Source organism: Anolis carolinensis, chromosome 4 (assembly GCF_035594765.1).
Source record: "Anolis carolinensis isolate JA03-04 chromosome 4, rAnoCar3.1.pri, whole genome shotgun sequence".
Lineage (NCBI taxonomy): Eukaryota > Metazoa > Chordata > Lepidosauria > Squamata > Dactyloidae > Anolis > Anolis carolinensis.
The window spans coordinates 56272084-56291628 of record NC_085844.1 but is presented as its reverse complement, the minus strand read 5'-3'; the positions used below and the strand labels follow the sequence as shown (position 1 = coordinate 56291628).

General features: G+C 38.8%; 1 protein-coding gene across 4 annotated transcripts in view; it reads right to left on the bottom strand.

The window, feature by feature from the left end:
- Positions 1–381: 381 nt before the first annotated feature.
- osbpl1a (oxysterol binding protein like 1A) overlaps positions 382–19545 on the bottom strand; it is a 107124-nt gene continuing 87960 nt past the window's right edge. For 2 of the 4 annotated variants that reach the window (XM_062980437.1, XM_062980438.1), the window contains exons 22-29: positions 16807–16914; positions 16302–16391; positions 15049–15175; positions 11608–11724; positions 9188–9311; positions 8370–8460; positions 4909–4928; positions 382–1613 (exon numbers count right to left, since the gene is read on the bottom strand). In XM_062980437.1, coding sequence (XP_062836507.1) covers positions 1492–1613; positions 4909–4928; positions 8370–8460; positions 9188–9311; positions 11608–11724; positions 15049–15175; positions 16302–16391; positions 16807–16914 — 799 coding nt within the window. In that variant the 3' untranslated portion in view covers positions 382–1491. Of the gene's footprint in view, positions 1614–4908; positions 4933–8369; positions 8461–9187; positions 9312–11607; positions 11725–15048; positions 15176–16301; positions 16392–16806; positions 16915–19545 lie in introns of all 4 variants that reach the window. The other 2 variants (XM_016992888.2, XM_003219647.4) reach the window with 2 other exon arrangements.

The window sequence follows — 19545 nt, the reverse complement described above, 5'->3', positions numbered from 1 at the left end:
TCTTGCCCCAGCAGGCTTCCCATTCCTCCATTAGAATTGGTCTGCCTATATCATTAGACCATTTGATCATGCAATTTTTAACCAACTCCATATGCCATCCACTAAATTGTAAGCCTTGTGGCTCACACGTGCCAACAGAGTGCACAAGGAGACAAACACCCATTGTGACACCAAAAAGCTGAATACAATTTCACCATTCTTTTATAATGTATAAACTTGCAGGCATGAGAAAAGGGCCCGACAGGCTGTTCAAAGCAGCCTTTCTGCTCGGGGATGGAAAGAGCTGTAGCTTAATACACCTGGAGGACACCAGGTTGAAGAAGCTACACAGTTGTGAGACCTTTGCCTAAGGACAAGCAGTGAAATGCCATTAGCCACAAGACAGTTTAAAGCCTTTATTTAATAGCAATTAAATAATTCACTATACTTTCAAACAACAATTAATTTAATACAGTACAAGAGCATCAGGCCCTCTAGAATTTATGTACTCCATTTTATACAAATATATAATCCCATACATTTTAATGCACCCCAAACAAAGGGGCAAATTCCGCTGTGTACAATAGTCGCAGAGCTGTCTTACTGGCTTTAAAATACACACACATCTTTTTTTTTCTGGGGGGAGGGAAGGGAGGGGGTGCTTCTGACTGCAAATGCCCAGATACATTTGAAGTATCCTTTCCTTTTGCTGAAGAACATCCAACCTCCCTCACTTCTGATAATGTTGAGCACCTCTCAGTGCATTGCAGAATTTTTTTTAAAAAATACTTCCATCTCAGTTCAAATCAAAGTTTCAAAGATCTAAATGGCTCTTATTTCCTTAAAGATGCGAGCATGGTAGTAATAAAATGTCAAAAGAGAAATGTTAAAACACTGCACTAAACATGGAATAGTCACTGCTGAGTAAGCTTGTCTGCTAGTCCTATGTAGTATCTGTTGGTAGATAGGGAAATACACTAGTGCAATGACAGTAACTTTATTTTGTACTCGCTATCCATAATCCAGTATTTTATGAAGTAATGAAACATCACCTTCCGAACGGTAATTCTTCTCAAGAAGTGGCATGCCCTTCTCTGGCTTTAAGCCATAGTAGTATTGCATTTCACGGGTGTGCTTTTGATATTTCTGTCTCGTCAGAGGTCTTGTGTTTCCATTATGCCAGCATAGCTATCACTGACCAAAAAGAGACAGAAAACCTAAAGGTGCCCTCTTTTCCGTTTGACCTAGAGCTGAGAATTAGATGCATCAGATTCTTCAGCAAATATAGGCAGCACCTTCTCTCCTTCCGAATAACAGTAGCATGTATATGTATGCATAGTATAATTATATAGGGAGTAGGACAAAAACTCCCCCAACAACTATCTTCTGCTACCATAGTTGCTGCAGAAGCTGCATAATAGTACATTCAAGTTAAAACTTGTCAGTTTTTTTTCTAGGAGCATAGGAACAAAGGAAAACACTGAAAACTGATTAAGACTTAATGTGTTAGCCTCAAACTTTCCAATGTAATTTAATAAATGTCAGGCAAGTTAACGTAGTTCCTGTCCCAGTAGTTCCCAGAATAAATCCAGTCTTGTGCACCAGTGTAGGGATTAGGACCTTGATGGAACCACCTGAAATGGAAAAAGGAGGGTATCTTAATTATGAAAAAATACATCTATACCTCATTCAATACATATTTCAGATGTTTTATATTCTGGAGACACTGGTCATTGAGGCAGTGTACCTGTTTCATCCATATATACCTATGGATCCTCCAACCCATTACTTTGATCCAACTGAACTAAACTGCAAAGTTTTATAGTGCTGTAAATTTAATGAAAAACATATAAGAGAGAGGATAATGGTAAAAAAAAAATGAAATGTCTTATATTGAGGAAACGTCATCTAGGCCACTACTTAAAAGTGTGGGTCCCGGCCCCAAATGAGGTTCCATTAGCTTAATGTTGGCATCCCAAAAATTTGGCAACAGAAAAAGTTTTCTAAAGATCCCCTAGTGGCTGCTTTAAACATTTACATGAATCTGTTGTGCAGAATTTACAGTGGACTCTGCAAAAGATGCTTCAGCTGTATTTCATTAAAAAAAAAATCACCCTGTTTAGCAAGCCTCACAAATGCTCGATTGTTATCAGTAAATGTTTGATTTGTATACCTATTTTACATGCCTACATACCTGGGATCATGTGAAACATTTTCAGGCCGAAAGGGGTTGTGAGTGGAAAAGTTTATGAAGCCCTGCTCTAGGCAATGGTAAGGGGTCATTTTCATCAGATTACTTTTTCTTTAGGTCACTGGTTCCCAGCCTTTTTTTTGACCAGGGACCACTCTCCAACATTAGTACCAAAAGGGTTACAAATCAGTTTTTGATCAGTTTTAGATTCGGTTTGGTTATTTGAGGTGCTGATTCAGAAAATTGCATTGGAATAGATCACATCAGCTCTAGTTTCTGATACAGAACATATGCCATGCAGTAGTCGCCATCTGCTCGCCCACAGAAAACTATATTTAATAATCTAGAGCTGATGTGGTCTATTTAATACAATTTTCTGAATCAGCACCCCAAATAACCCCAGGAACAGGCCTAAAAACGAAGACACCAAGAATTTTTTTTTTGGTTGGGCTGTGCTATTATCTATAGTAGTAACAGTGAGGCCACGGATCATATTTTAGTTCTTGTGGACCACTGGTGTTCCATGGACCACAGGTTGGGAACCATTGCTTTAGGCCCAGGATTTGTGTTAAAAACCAAACAAAATAGAATAAGAGTCCCACTTATTCCTGTTGTTAAAAGAGGCCCAGAGGAAGGGGAAAAAACATGCCAGGCATATCCTTTATGCTCCAAACAGTGTTTTGGAGGGTATTATGTCTCTCCAAGATCTTGGGGGTAACTAAAGTGACTCTCTAGCCTCCCACAGTGCCCACTTTTGCTTTATTAGATAGACTAATATCTAACATGACAGCCTTCTTTTCACTTTCATGTCTACTGGTCCTGAAAGCTACCAGAGGGGACTTGACAGCTGCCTGAAGATGCTGGCCTGAGGTAGCGGTCTTCATTTCAATTCAGCATATTTATGACCCAAAATTTAGAACTTGGAACTTAATTGGGGCTCTTGCAAGTTAATAATCATATTGCTGGGGGAGGGAGGGAGAGCTAGTAAAAGTATCTGCAATGACAAGAAGGTGGTATGACTGTAAAGACGTAACATTCAGAAAATACAGCAGCAGGCAGCATTATTGCTAACACACTATAGCCATCTCTCAAATGAACATTAAAACATTTTGGACAGTGTTTTCTAGTACAGTGTATGGAGCCAAGAATGACCATGCTGCATCCTTGCCTTTCCCATACTCTGTGCTGGCTTTGGAGCTTTCATTCATGTATCTAACCAAAGTTCTGTGGCATGTCCAAACTATGCCAGTAACTGGTTCCTCACTTCAGACATAACCAAGAAAAAGCATTATTTGTTTGGAAAGGGCAGGAGAGCTGTCCTTGGGTCCTGATGATCATTTGCGGCTTCACACACCAAAGGGTTATAAATCCAGTTATTAACAAAGTATTAAGCAACAGCAAAGAGAGATTGGAAGAAGAATTCATGCTTACTAAAGCAGTCCAAAATTAATCACGGGATGCATTTCGTGCTTTATCATGCCTTCTGCTTGAGTTTACATCAAAATCCTATACAGGTATTTGTAATTTTAAGTAGCAGAAAAATATTGAGCGAGATATAATTATGATGAATGCTCTGCAATGCCATCCCTCGTCTACCTTTTCAACCAATGAAAGGATTTCCGAGGTGCTCCAGACCGAGATACTTAAGGGGCATGCTGAGAAGAGGGTGCTGGAGAGACATCTTTCAGGGCTCCTGTGGAAGACTAGTTTCAACAGATCCTCCACAATTAGGAATGACTTAATTCCTCAGCACCACAATCTGTAGCACCTTTGAAAACTTTCACTTAGGGTTCTGCTGAGTTGAAAAGATAGATTTGTGAGGTCTAATCTGGTCATTGACAACCATAGACATGAATTCCCAGCAGTCATGAAATCCATCTTGCAATCTTATTGGTAAAGGTAAAGGTTTTCCCCTGACATTAGTCATGTCCGACTCTGGGGGTTGGTACACATCTCCATTTCTAAGCTGAAGAGCCAGTGTGCAAAGACACCTCCAAGGTCATGTGACCAGCATGACTGCATGGAGTGTCATTACCTTCCTGCCAGAGTGCTACCTATTGATCTACTCACATTTACATGTTTTCGAACTGCTACGTAGGTTGGCAGAAGCTGGAGCTAACAGCGGGAGCTCACTCCGCTCCCTGGATTCAAACTGCTGACCTTTTGGTCAGGAAGTTCAGCAGCTCAGAGGTTTAACCTGCTGCGCCACCGGAGGCTCACGCAATCTTATAACTATAAAAATTACAGCTAGTATCCTGTTCTGATGTTATTCCCCATCCTCTCAGTATACAACTACACAGCCAAGATTTTGCTTCTTGCAAAAAGATTTTACCTACTTCAGGTGGATTTACAATAATCTCAAGTGATGATGAGAATCTCGCCATATGAAGGTTCACAATTCTTTCTTGACAGTACCTGCCAATGGTTATTTTTAAAACATTCACAAAATTTTCAACTGGTAAAAAAAATATAAGCTTCTGGATTCATTGTCAGGTACTTCTCAAGAAACCTTATACATTAACATGCAAATACTAGGGTTCAAGAACTGCCAGGAATTTCCATGCATAGAAAAGGACCCCAAACAAGATAGTAATTTTATTCAGGTTGGAAAGAATCACAATTTTGGTAAGAGAGCCAAATTTACACTTGGGACTGCCCCTTATTCTTAGTTATAAGCTTTAAATGCATATCTAAGCATGTCACGAAAACAAGCACAAAAGTATCAGAAAAGATCAAACCTGGGAGCTTGCACCACTGGCTGACTTTTGGAAAAAATAAAAAACATAATGCAACTTACAGTGACACAGACATTTGAATTATCAAACCATAAGGGAAACAGTCAAGATGCTTGGAAGCTCCCTCCATCATGCATTTTATTTTCACTGAAGACAAGACTTAGAAGTGTGGAGAAAAACTATTAGGCAAAAATTGCTCATTAACATGATAAAAAATATTTTTTCCAAGCCAAGAGCCAGAGAAAAACTCTGAAAATGCCTACTCCTATATCTGCAGCTGTTTGTTCCAAGTGGAAATGCATTTTGTCACCACATCAGGCAGCAACTCAATAATAGCACCAGAAGCCTTTCACCCCAAATGGTCACCTATAATTAAGGCTGAAATTTTAAAAGCCAACCTTCCCATTTCTCCTAAGTTAAATAAAATTCTACAAGCCACAAGTTTCTCTATGAATGCTAAAAGCCACAGGTTTGTGTTGCAAAAAGCCATTTTCATATCACTGTCAATACAGCCTGAGACGGCAAAGCACTGCATTAGTAAGCATGTAAACCAAGGCATATTTCTCCATTAACATTTAATGAAACTATAACATTAAATTTAGGAGTTATAATTACAGAACGAAAAGAGCTAGGTTATCTTCTTGTATGCCACAATTGTAATATAATTCATTAGTACAGTAGAGTCTCACTTATCCAACATTCTGGATTATCCAACGCATTTTTGTAGTCAATGTTTTCAATATATCGTGATATTTTGGTGCAAAATTCGTAAATACAGTAATTACTACATAGCATTACTGCGTATTGAACTACTTTTTCTGTCAAGTGTGTTGTATAACATGATGTTTTGGTGCTTAATTTGTAAAATCATAACGGAATTTAATGTTTAATAGGCTTTTCCTTAATCTCTCCTTATTATCTGCTTATCCAACGTTCTGCCGGCCCGTTTATGTTGGATAAGTGAGACTCTACTGTATGTTGAAAAGGGGAACTACAAGTAACCACTTGCTTGTAAATAGTTACTCCCAGAACTCTAGATGATAATAAAGGTAATTTCTACAGAAGAAAATTAAGAATAATCACTTGAGGATCTTAAGAGTCAAGTGTTCAATTCTTACTCTATTTCTCATTGCTAGGGACCAATAGCTGTTGTTTGTGTTCATCTGTGTGCAAACACACAGACCTGTGTTTTTAGTGCTAATGAGAGATAACATCATGCTGCAGACACCATGCAAAGACCGACATCTTCATGAATGTGGATCATAAAGATATATACTTAAATGGCAGAAATAAAGAAAGGGATTGATGAAGTTTTATTTTCACTGTCTCTGAATTCTTTAGTGTTATATATATTTCCAGGTTTACTGTTTATTTGTTCATGTTCACATTCTGTTTTGAGTAAGTCAGAAGAGAGCACTAGAAGACATCAGGCTTGTTAAAACTTCAAAAGTGAATGCCTTCAAAGCTTTCAGTTAATACAAAGTTGAGCAAAGAAACTATTGCTTGTTGGAATAATCTGGCAATTAAATCTTTCCTCCAGTTTAAATCTGGGAATCCATTCCATTCTTGTTCACACCAACACACTTGGCCTTTTGCCAGTGATGACAAAAGAAACCCAGAGCACAGTCACTGCATTCATGTTTCCATGAATATCAACAATGCACCATTGTCTTAGCCATTCACTGATTTTGTAAAGGCTTTCTTATATCCAATTTTGAATGTTAACATGCAATACCCAAAGCAGCACCACATTTTTTGACTTTGGTAATGATTTAATGCATTTCCCTGTTCAAAAACTGGAAGTCGAATTGGTGCCTTTAGCCACCAAAGGCAAGAGGTAGGACTCCTACAGGAAACACAGGTTTTGGCAAATGACCTGTCTGTTCATCTGTTCATCTATGTCATCGGTTCTGATATACCTTAAAAGCTGTTCATACATAACAGTTTAAGGAAAAACTAATGTTTAATGCAAGAAACTGCTTTGTGCTTGCTTTTCAAGCTGAGAAACCAATAAATAGCTCAGGGCATTATGACCCTGTATTCAGTTCCTTTCTAAAAAAGGCAATTTTATCCTATTACGTTCTTTGTCCAACATCTTAGGGTTATTAGAATACAGTGACCTCTTGATTGCAAGCAGTTAAAAATCCTGCTAAACTGAATAATTCATTCAAAGAACAATGTGGTCCTCTCTCCAATTTAAATTTATTCTGAGAATGAACATAAAGAACAAATCTGATCTAGCAGCTAAATGGTTTATTGTGCATCTTGCCAAGCCCTTAAAATAGTTTAATGTAATTTGTTTGGGGTAAAAGATGTAAAAAATTACATTACTGTAGCTGTGGGGTATGTATATTAGCACGTGAATAGGCACTATATTTTTAAAGCACCTTCAATTTCCATGGGGTACTGGTAAAAGTGTTACATGTACCCATTACTTATTTAAGTTATGAACCCTATATGCTGGAACACAGAATGATACAAAGGTAAAGGTTTTACCCTGACATTAAGTCTAGTTGTGTCCAACTCTGGGGGTTGGTGCTCATCTCCATTTCTAAGCCAAAGAGCCAGCGTTGTCCGTAGACACCTCCAAGGTCACGTGGCCGGCATGACTGCATGGAACGCCGTTACAATATAGTAATATATAATGCTAATATTGTGCTCTGCTAATAATATAATATATTTACATACAACTTGTATGCCGTTCTGAGTCCCCTTTGGGGTGAGAGAGAGTGGAGTATAAATTTAGCAAATAAATAAGTAAATAAATGAATTGTTGTTGGGTTTTTTTTGTACTACAAATAAGACATGTGCAGTGTGCATAGGAATTTGTTCATTTTTTTTTTCAAATGATAATTCGGCCCCTCAACAATCTGAGGGACCATGAACCGGCCCTCCACTTAAAAAGTTTGAGGACCCCTGCTCTACATCTTACAGTTGGACAGTTGGATGACTGGCTAGCTTACCAATGGAGGTAGGATATGTTAGCTGAAGACATGACTGTCTTTTGATTTTTTGACTAAATTTCTAAACTGATACGTAAGTATATATGGTAGAAGAATCACAAGAATAATATGATTATGCATTAGATATCCAAGATAAACAGCACAATGGACGAAACAGAACTAAAGAGAGTGGCTGTTGACAATATTTATGCTGGTGCCCACAGCAGCGGGTTCCTGACAAAAGCTACTCAGGTCTGGAACAATCCATGAATGGATGTGTGAAGAACAGACTGACTTGCAACTATTAACTCTTTCACATCAAAGTAGTGGAACTATGGTTTTTAAAAAGCTCCTCTGACAGGTATATCAGTACCCAGGCAGAAAACCCAAAATTCCTTTGTGATTATCAATATGTTAGATAAAAGGAGATGAAGCAAGGAACTGAGGTTTAAGGAAATTTGGAATAATCAAGCACAAACCTGTCAACCATTTTTACTGAAGGTGTCTATCCCATATACTGACCTTATCGACCAGTCTTCCTCAGATTTAGACCTGTTTTTACGAGCTGCTCTTTGTTTTTCTTCAAGTCTTTTCTTTTCTTCACTGGCTACATCTATCAACAACACCAACAAAAGCCATGTCACATTCTAATATATTGCAGTCTACCTAAATAGCTGCAAGACCAAGATGCTGGTAACAGAGGCAGTTTTTAAAAACACTGGTACTACCAAAACTGCAAGACTGTAATTGTGTAGTAGATTGTTCCAGCACAATATATATAATATTGTATAGTCCAATAATGGGACTAAATAAATTATACTTATGATGGTGACAGTCATATCGTAACTAGGATTGTTACTTGCAGCTTTTTCACACTCATAGCTTTGCTCCTATAATGTTACATTGAAAAAAAACCCACATTTCTTTGCTGCCATCATATCCATGGGCTCTGGAAAGTCTGGATAATAATAATTTGATGGCAATATGGCTATAAAAACCAAGCAAACTACTCATACACAGGATACAGAATGAGAAAGAGTAAGCTTGCAACCAAATGTCCAGAAAGACATTCATCACCAACAAAGGATACTGAATGAAAAAGAGTTGGCTAATTGACCATGCTGTGAAAAAGCCAGATTAAAGTATTTTTAAACAACTTAATTTCAAGTATTTCCTAACGAATATTTGCTTGCTAGTCATACCACTAAATAAGCAATTCCACTACAAAGGGATCTAACAAATATGTATGTTAACAATGTGCCCTATCAAAAGCAGCATTCAGACAAATATTTTAATCATTGCACATAAGCACATTTAAAATGCTATGGTTTTAAAATTACCTATGTCACCATTTTCCATAGCTCTTATATCAGGCCTTAATCGGCAATCGGTTTTAGGAATAACACTTTCCATTTCTGGATCCAATTCATTCAAAGCCATAGCAAAGGTAGTAAAATTGTACATCTAAAAAACACATACAGAGAAATAAGTGCCTTTTTGAGAACAGTTTTGCTTTTATGAAGGACGATAATCTGGTAACAAGCGTACATACTTGCAGAGGAAATATCCTGTGCAACTCCCCAGGGATCCCTTTTGAGGCTATTTTATATAATGTTTTAATAAAAATGACCTTTCTTATAAGAAGCATATCTATACAACATAATGGTATTATCAAGTTATCTGAGAAGACTTTTGCGACACAGAAATCACTGCTCCGGCGGGAATGTACAGGGGAATTTTACTGAAAGGCCTGAAGAATAATGATGCAAATAAGGTAAAGATAAAGGTTTTCCCCTGACATTAAGTCTGGTCGTGTCTGACTCTAGGGGTTGGTGCTCTTCTCCATTTCTAAGACGAAGAGCTGGTATTGTCCGTAGACACCTCCAAAGTCATGTGGCCGGCATGACTGCATGATGCGCTGTTACCTTCCCGCCGGAGCAGGACCTATTGATCTATTCCCATTTGCATGCTTTTGAACTGCTAAGTTGGCAGAAGCTGGGGCTAACAGTGGGAGCTCACCCTGCTCCCTGGATATGAACTGTTGACCTTTTGGTCAGCAAGTTCAGCAGCTCAGTGGTTTAACCCACTGAGCAACCTGGGGCTCCATGATGCAAATAGAATAACGTAATTATCATGAAAAACATTACTCTTAGGACTGATCTGATAACGTTTTTGGGAAGCTATCAGTATAAGGCATAAAGCAAGTCCAGATTTGAGAACTTAATAACCACAAACTCAGTGTAGGTTGCCAGTGTAATAATGACTAGTAACTAATTATACAAGTCTTATAGAAGTATTAAACCTTCTGAAACAACTCTCTACATTAAGGAAATATAATAGTAACTAGTTATTGAAACAACAAATGACAACCCATTTTTTGGCAAATAAGCTGCAAGCAATTGTTAAAACATATTGAATAATAATAAAACTTTATTTATACCTTGCCACCATCTCTCATAAGGTTTCGGGGCAGCTTACAAAATAGCACATGGTGGTGCTATACCACAACATAAAAGCAGTACCTCAACATTTAAAATCAATAACACATTTACATATTTCTGTTGCAGCTCCAGTGTTCACTGCTGTGCATATTATGCAGCATGAGCACCACAGAAGGTTCAATGACTTTGTGAAAGAACAAGGCTATTTCTTCTCATATCCCCAATTCCTATGAATATGTTTAAGTAGAAAATGAGTTCTAGCCATAATTGGTATTAAATTCTAGATTGCCCCTGAAATAGAAACAAGAAAATCAATCGTTTCTGTTTCATGTTATGTGGTCAATCTAAATGATCTCCTTCTTCTGTTAAACTGGGTTCCCCAGAAAAAGGGGAAATGGAATACATCACTGAACTCATTGAACAAAAAAGCTAGATTACAATAATGAAAAATGGAAAGAGAGGTCTAGCATCCCTGCTGAAATGGTACTTTTGCCCATACAAACTTTCTATAGCATATTTAACTAGGTAAAGGTAAAGGTTTTCCCCTGACGTTAAGTCCAGTCATGTCTGACTCTGGGGGTTGGTATTCATCTCCATTTTTAAGCCGAAGAGCCGGCATTGTCCATAGACACCTCCAAGGTCATGTGGCCGGCATGACTACATGGAGCATCGTTACCTTCCCGCCGGAGCGGTACCTATTGATCTACTTATATTTGATTGTTTTCGAACTGCTAGGTTGGCAGAAGCTGGAGCTAACAGCGGGCGCTCACTTCACTCCTGGGATTTGAACCTGGGACCTTTCAGTCTGCAAGTTCAGCAGCTCAGTGCTTTAACACACTTCACCACCGGGGCTCCTCTATATTTAACTAGAGCCTAGTTAAATGACTGGATCCCAGTTAAGCTTTCAGAATCATCACAATCATCTCAATGGACTGCTAGAGCAGAAACCTCAGTCTTTTCCTCTGCTGTTTACCTTGAAGACTACATAGCCAAAACTCACTAATTGTCTTTTTTGGATTATAACTTCCTGAATCTCTCTGCCAGCATGACCAATGAAAAAATATTATCAGTTGAAAAACGAAATGCTGATCAAATTTAACTGCAGACACCAAACTGTAATCTGACCAGTGGATTTACTAAAATAAAAGCACAAGCTATACTAGAGCAAAGATGTGTGTATAGTCTGGCTTTCTTCTCCTTCCTCTCAACTATCCAGACAGCATGAGACACTGATCATATCAAATTTGAATGCATATATACATGAAAAATAAAAGAACATTGGAAAAAATTGACAGTACAAAGTCAAGGGTCTACTTCACCTGTGTTGAGTTCGAAGGCCTTGGAGCTATCTTCCATAATAATATGCTTCCTGGTATTACGCAGACACTTTCTGAATTTGGCAAGGGAATCTCATCTGGTTCTTCAGAGCTGCCTGTCTAAAAGAAGGAAACACGTGAAATACAGAACATCAAATCAAGAAGCTACACAATAACATTCTTCGAAGTATCTCTGCTAGATCAAAATAAGTAATTGGGGTTTTGTCGTTGTTTGCCACTGAGTGATGATAACAGTACGGGCAGTACATCCAACTTACAAATGACTCATAGTTACAAATGGAGGTGAGATAACAGGAAGTGAGAGAAATCTACTCCCTGGAAGGGAAATTCAGTTCTGAAAGCGTTATCATGAGGAAAAGGGGCTTCCACTGAAGCTTTATTAGCAATCCTTGTTTCCACAACAAGCCACATTTTTCAAAATTCACTTATACCCAGACTTTCTTCCAAAATAGACTCAATGCACTTTACATGAATTACAGTGGACCCTTGGTATCCATTGGCGTTTGGTTCCAGGACCCTCATGTATACCAAAACCCATGAATGCTCAAGTCCCATTATAAACAATGGTATAGTAAATGTCCTTTGTATAAAATGGCAAAAATCAGGGTTTGCTTCTTTAAAATTTGAATTTCCCCTTTTCAATATTTTCAAGCTGTGGATGATAATGTTGATTATTATTATATTTATTTATTTTTATTTATTTACAATATTTATATCCCGCCTTTCTCTACCCCGAGAGGGACTCAAGGCGGCTGACAAACGGCACCTGTGCAGTGCCTTGGGCATAAAACAGACATGAATAAAATTATTAAAATTAAAACAGACATAAAAACGTAATTAAAATACATTCCAATATGAGACACATCATCCAAAGTCAAGGTCTAAAGCCGTTCCATAATCTACTGAATGATTTCCAGATAAAATCATTGCACTGCACTATCTATCAAAGGCCTGCTCCCACAGCCACGTTTTTACTCTCTTTCTAAAGGCCAGGAGGGAGGGAGCTGATCTGATATCGCTAGGGAGGGAGCTCCACAGCTGGGGGGGCACCATTGAGAAGGCCCTATCTCTCGTCCCCACCAGTCGCGCTTGCGAGGGAGGTGGGTTCGAGAGCAGGGCCTCCCCTGACGATCTTAAAAATTAAAAAAAAACAATTAAATAGTGCTGTGTGGATTTAGTTAAAATAGAATAAATACACTTAAAATAGTATTTAAAACTCCATGGATTCTGCCTCATGGTTGAATCCATGAGTGCAGAATCTGTGGATACAGACGACTGACTGTATAGATAAAAGGAAATACTAATAAAGATACATTTAAAGACATGTAAAATTGTAAATTATTTATCTATAAAAATACTTTAAACAAATCTACTGAAAAGACAAAGATGCAAGTCAAGCAAAAACATTTTATTAAAAGCCCCTGCAGTCTTGTTTATCTGTTGATGGAAGGACAACATTGAGGGATCCATCCCAGCTTGCCGATGGGGGGGAATTTCAATGACTGGAAGCAGCAACCAAGAAGGCCTTCTCTCATGTTCCCACCAGACCCTGAGAGATGGTTTTCCAGCAGGTTTATGGAAATATTTTTCTATGCTATCCATTTTCCTTGTATCATCACAAGACAAAGAAAACTTTCATGTTTAAAGTATTTTCTTGTTGTTGTTATTTCACTTCATAACATTAGTAACCTCCTATAAACCCCGATTCTGAAAACTAGGCAAAAGGAACACATATGAATGCTTTGTTTTTCTTTTCTTCTCCTCCTGTTCCCTCAGCTCTCTACAGGTGCTGTCTTGAAGACAGCAGTAAATCTCCAGAGCCTTTCCATATTCCCAATAATAGGTACTGAAGGCTGAGTGCAAGCAGCAATCTAATGAATCACCACCAGAGTGTTTAGGAGGGCATCTGAAGTTGTAAACATTACAAACATAGCATAATGGGTCCAATATGAACATATATACACAACAGTGGAACGACTCCGGCAAAAGATAAACATGTGCTTAAATCTTTTCCACCAAAATTATGGAGATTTACTTCACCTTGTGTTTAGAGATGAATAAAAGTAAATTTGCTTTTATTTTGTATAATTTCAGGAAGTTATTTCAAAAGATTTGGCCATTTTTCTGCCATGTATTTGGCACCAACCCCAAAGGAGCAGTGTTTGAGATCACTTACAGAATGCAGAAAAAGCCCAATTTTTCATATGGCAGTGAAACGCAAAAAGCACATTTCAGTGATAAATTCATTAGACTAAACAAACATTTCAAAATACATTCTGCAAATGTAAGAAGCTCAAAAGGCTTCTTGATCAGGAATGGATGTTAAAAGTCAATTTAGCCGAAGGAATATGATGATGGATGAAGCTGTGTGACCCACCATCGTCACTTTCCTTCTCCCAAAATGACTTTTAACATTCATGCCTGATGAAGAAGCCTTTTGAGCTTCTTATGTTTGCATAATGTATGCATAATTCTTGAGATGTTCAGCTGGGTTTAAGAAGGTGGTGAAGAAAGGTTTGATGCATGTAAAGGTCATGAGGTGTTTGGGACACAAAAGCCAGGCATGGCAGTAAGCGTTTCACCCCACATTTTTAGAATCAAAAGGAATTCCACTTAGATCTAATTCTAAACAGCTTGAGATTATAAACCCCTTTGTCAGCAGAACTAATTTATTTATTATATTATTATCCTGCCTTTCCCCCAAATGAGTGTTTCATAAGCATATCTTCCTCATTCAGTGCTGTTTGCAAGGATTAATCAAGGATCAGGAGAAAAAACGTAATTGCACATTCACCGTAATGGATGTAAAGAGCTCACTACAAGGATCTTCTAATTACAGAAATATAAGATACAATCATATCTGCCAAAGAGGACAAAGGCCCAATTCAGACAATAGTTTGCAGCTTCATAAACTATGGTTTATGAAGCATGGAGACTAAAAGTACAGTTTGCGCCTGTCTTGTTCCTCCTCTTCTTTCATATGCAGGTTTAGGTATGATGAAGATCTTGGTTTGTTTAAACAGTGGTTCTCAACCTGTGGGTCCCCAGGTGTTTTGGCATATAACTCCCAGAAACTGAAGCCAGTTTATCAGCTGTTAGGATTTCTGGGAGTTGAAGGCCAAAACATCTGGGGACCCACAGGTTGAAAACCACTGGTATAAACTAAGACCTCAATTCCTTTATGTCCGAAATGAGAAGGGAAACAAGAGGAACAGGCCATAGCTTTATGAAGTCACTAACTGCCTTGTGAATAATACATGCTGCAAACTAGATTGGTAAAGCTTGATTTTGAAAATTTCCAGCAGTTCTGGTAAAGCAAAGGGGTTGCAAAAGCACTTCCAAATCCTTCATGTTATTTTCAATTATTTACTCCCGTTCTACCTTTAGTGAGTAATTTGCTATTCTACATTTTTCTGTAAGTACCTGCTTATTGTTCTTCTTCTCGTCTGTGTTTTTCTTGTCATTCTTTTTATAAGCTTCAAAAGTAGCAAGGTCAGTGCTGTACAAACATTCAGTCCACTTTCCATAGAGTGCACACAGTTTCTTTTTGCTGTCCCCAAACAAAAAATCCAAGATCATAAATAATAGAATTGTAGATAATGCTAGTATTCGGCTTTGCATTTTGCACAAAATCAAGAGAGAAACAGTTAATGTTGAAAAACTAATGAGAAATGTTGGGGAAAGGCACTGAGAATGAAGCTACTAGACAAGATATGATGGAATGAAGCACCAGCAATATCCTCTAATCCAGCGTTTCTCAACCTGGGGGCCGGGACCCCTGGGGGGGTTGCGAGGGGGGTTCAGAGGGGTCACCAAAGACTAGTATTTTCTGTTGGTCATGGGGGTTCTGTGTGGGAAGTTTGGCTCAATTCTATCATTGGTGGGGTTCAAAGGGTTCTTTGATTGTAGGTGAACTATAAATTCCAGCAACTACAACTCCCAAATGTCATGGTATATTTTCCCCAAACTTCACCAGTGTTCACATTTAGGCATATTGAGTATCCATACCAAGTTTGGTCCAAATCCATCATTGTTTGAGTCCACAGTGCTCTCTGGATGTAGGTAAACTACAACTCCAAAACTCAAGGTCAAGGCCCACCAAACCCTTCCAGTATTTCCTGTTGGTCATGGGAGTTCTGTGTGCCAAGTTTGGTTCAATTCTATTGTTGGTGGAGTTTAGAATGCTCTTTGATTGTAGATGTACTATAAATCCCAGCAACTACAACTCCCAAATGACAAAATTATCTCCCCCCCCCCCCCCCCCAATACGCCCAAATTTGGGCATATTGGGTAATTTGGTCCAGTGAATGAAAAATACATCCAGCATATGAGATATTTACATTACAATTCATAACAGTAGAAAATGACAGTTATGAAGTAGCAACAAAAATAATGTTATGGTTGGGGGTCACCACAACATGAGGAACTGTATTAAGGGGTCACGGCATTAGGAAGGTGGAAACCACTGCTCTAATCAACGGTGACACCTAGGATTCCTCTTTGCAGGAATTTGGACAAGGTTGGTAGAGGGCAAGGTATTAGGACAGAAGTCTCTATGAGCCAAAAAAAAAAGCACACATAGTTCACATTTTTATTCCAAGTACTCTATATGAATTAAAAACTTCAAGCCCTTTGAAAATGTATTTAGTAATTTTAACAAAAAGCATCTTATTTACCTTTTATCTTGAATATAGCCTTCTACCTTGTGTAATTCCTTTCCAAAAAGACCGCAGGGTTTGAAATTTAACATACATTTTTCTCCAGTTCTGTGGAAAACATTTCAAGTTAAGCTTCAACCTCTTAAAATTTACACTAAAGTATGATTATATCTGCCTCATTTTTTCCAGACTTAATAATTAAGAGGATCTTTTGGGAAAAGTTAAATATAAAGGTCTTCTGCAAACATTCAACACATAGATTGGATTTCTGACCCACTGTAAAGTCGTAACATAATGTGGTCTGACATCACCAAGGAAACAGCTGTGAATGAGCACATTCCAGCCATGTTTTGTGTCTGAGAGAATGACAAATTAGAGACGCTCATATCACTTAATACGAAATTCTTCCAAGCAACATTATGTTGAGTTTTTAAAAACTGCTCTGTATACACAGTTCACAGATGTTATAAACAGAGCCCGCAGCATTTTCAAAACAAGTAGTAAGGCCAAATTTCTATCTTACTTGTGATTGGTTATTTCCACATTCCCATATTGCTCAATCCAAAGCTTGCCCACAATAATATTATGTACACAGCATGTAGGATTTGTCCATGTGTATGCTTCATCGTGTCTGGAGTTAAAAAGAGAACACAGGCTGTTAAAGCCACATATCCTTACCATTATTTTTAAAAAGATAACTAAATGCGGATTTCTAAACCATTTTTGCCACTGAGAAGAAGTCAAATATTGCAGTATGTACTGGCCGTACACACAGGCTGGAACTACACTGCAAAATAATGCCATTTGAACTGAATTATATGGACAGTTCAATGCAGGTAAAATTGCATATGGGTATACACACACTGACTATATACACTGTTCAAACTGCGTATGGGTTCTACACTGACTATATAACGCAGTTCAAGCTGCATAATTTGGTAGTATAGATCCAGCCACAGAAACAAAAGAAAATGCTGATTTGATGCACTCTTTGAGGTAGTAGTTCCAGCACATTATTCCGCTGACACAAACTAGATATTTGCATGCTGAACACAACAGCTCCCCTGTTCCCAGAGACACTTTAACTCTTGGATGCCTCTAAATCAGGTCATTTTCAAACTAAGCACATTGCTGGCCCTGGTTAATTTATTTCAGGTCAAATGCTGTCTATTTTGTTTAGACAGCATGTGTAGTAGAGACTGAGAATTCTATCAAAACAGTACTCTAGTTATTCCAATTAAAAAGGCATGCACACCTTACTAATATCTAAACTAATATGAAAACTAGCCTGCAGCCCAGCAGTGACAAAGCGCATATTTCTATCAGCCTGAAATAATACAAGTGACATCCTTTGACGGGAACATAACAAGCTGCCTTTCCAGATTGAGGCACTTTCTGCATACAAAAACAGTGCCTTGTCATCAAACTGTGCCTTGCTAAATTCAGTTACAAGAATACACAACAGCTCTAGCTAAATATCTGATAAGACCCAGTTACTAGTTGGATTCTATAGGGACTTCATATACAACACAAGGACTAGAATGGACTAGGATATTTCAGAGAGACAACAGACCAATGTGTTCAAGCCAATACTCTCCATGGGATGGCAAGATGATACGCCATTTTTGCTGAGTTTGCTCCTCACTGCTATGGCTGTTAGGAATTGTGGGAGTTGAAGTTCAAAACACCCGGAGGGCCCAGGTTTGCCCATGCCTGGTGTATAAGATTCAAGGGATACAGCCACCCTCCCTAAGGTTAGGATACTAGTTAACTGGATGCCTGCTGATTGTGGTCAAATATTCCACATCTTTTTAAGATGGTAATGATACCATGCTCTTAGTAAAGATAGTAGTGAGGGCAGCTTGACAACTAGCCTTGCAATAGCCAGAAGCAAAACGAAACAGCACAGCAAAGTCTATCACACTGACTCCTGCCTGTAACATCTCATAAAAAGAGCTAAAAACAGTGCTTAGGACAGCTTTCTTCAACCTGGAGTCCTCCAGTAGTCTTAGTCTACAACTCCCAGTATTCCTAACCATTAGCCATAGCAGCAGTGGCTGATGAGAGCCTGGAGGGCACCAGGATAGGAAAGGCTGATCTATGGGCTGAATGTCAGGCTAAGAGCATAGACCTTATATAAAGGGAAAGGAAAAGGATTTTCTCTGACATTAAGTCTAGTCGTGTCCGACTCTGGGGTTTGGTGCTCATCTCCATTTCTAAACCGAAGAGCTGGCATTGTCTGGAGACACCTCCAAGTTCATGTGGCCGGAATGACTCACGGAATGCCGTTACTTTCCCGCCAGAGCGGTACCTATGATCTCTTCCCATTTGCATGTTTTTGAACTGTTCAGTTGGCAGAAGCCGGAGTTAACAGCGGGAGCTCACACTGCTCCCTGGATTCGAACCGCTGACCTTTCAGTCAGCAAGTTCAGAAGCTCAGCAGTATAACCCGCTGCGCCACCTGAAAACATAACATTTTAATTATCTTGTGCGTGAAATGAAGTTTGTGTACACTGAACCACCAGAAAGCAAAGTTGTCAATGTATCACCCATTCATATGGACATTTTTTGGATTTTGGAATTAAAGAAAGGGATGCACAACTTTGCTGTTCTCTTAACACATTCAGTCAAGCTCCCATCCAGCCCGAATTAACTCTCCTCACCCCTTAGTCTCCCACAATGCCTGATCTTGGGCTGTATTCAGCTTTCACAGCTGCATGGGAACCATCTATTCTACATTTGCACAGAGTGAAGAAGAGCCTTCAATATAAACCTTGTACTGCCTGGGTGTCGGAGAGGCCGCTGCCCTCATTTTTGCTTGCTTCCTTCCTTCCTCCCCCCCCCCCTCCTATTTTTCCCCTTTCTCTTCTCTTCTTTCTTCTTTCTCTTCCTCTTCCCTCCCCACCTTCTTTCATTTCTTTCCCTTTTTTCTTTCTTTTCTTCCTTCCTCTGATTAAAATGTCACCTGTCTTTCCCAATGACATCACATAGGACCACTTCACCTAGCAACAATCCTTCACCTAGCAACAGCCAATTCAGTGACATCAAAGATGGCCACATTGCCCAGCAATAACCTTTATGGTGCAGAGATACACACACAAACACACACACACTCTTTTATATAGATCAGTGGTTCTCAACCTGTGGGTCCCCAGGTGTTTTGGCCTACAACTCCTAGAAATCCCAGCCAGTTTACCAGCTGTTGGGATTTCTGGGAGTTGAAGGCCAAAATATCTGGAGACCCACAGGTTGAAAACCACTT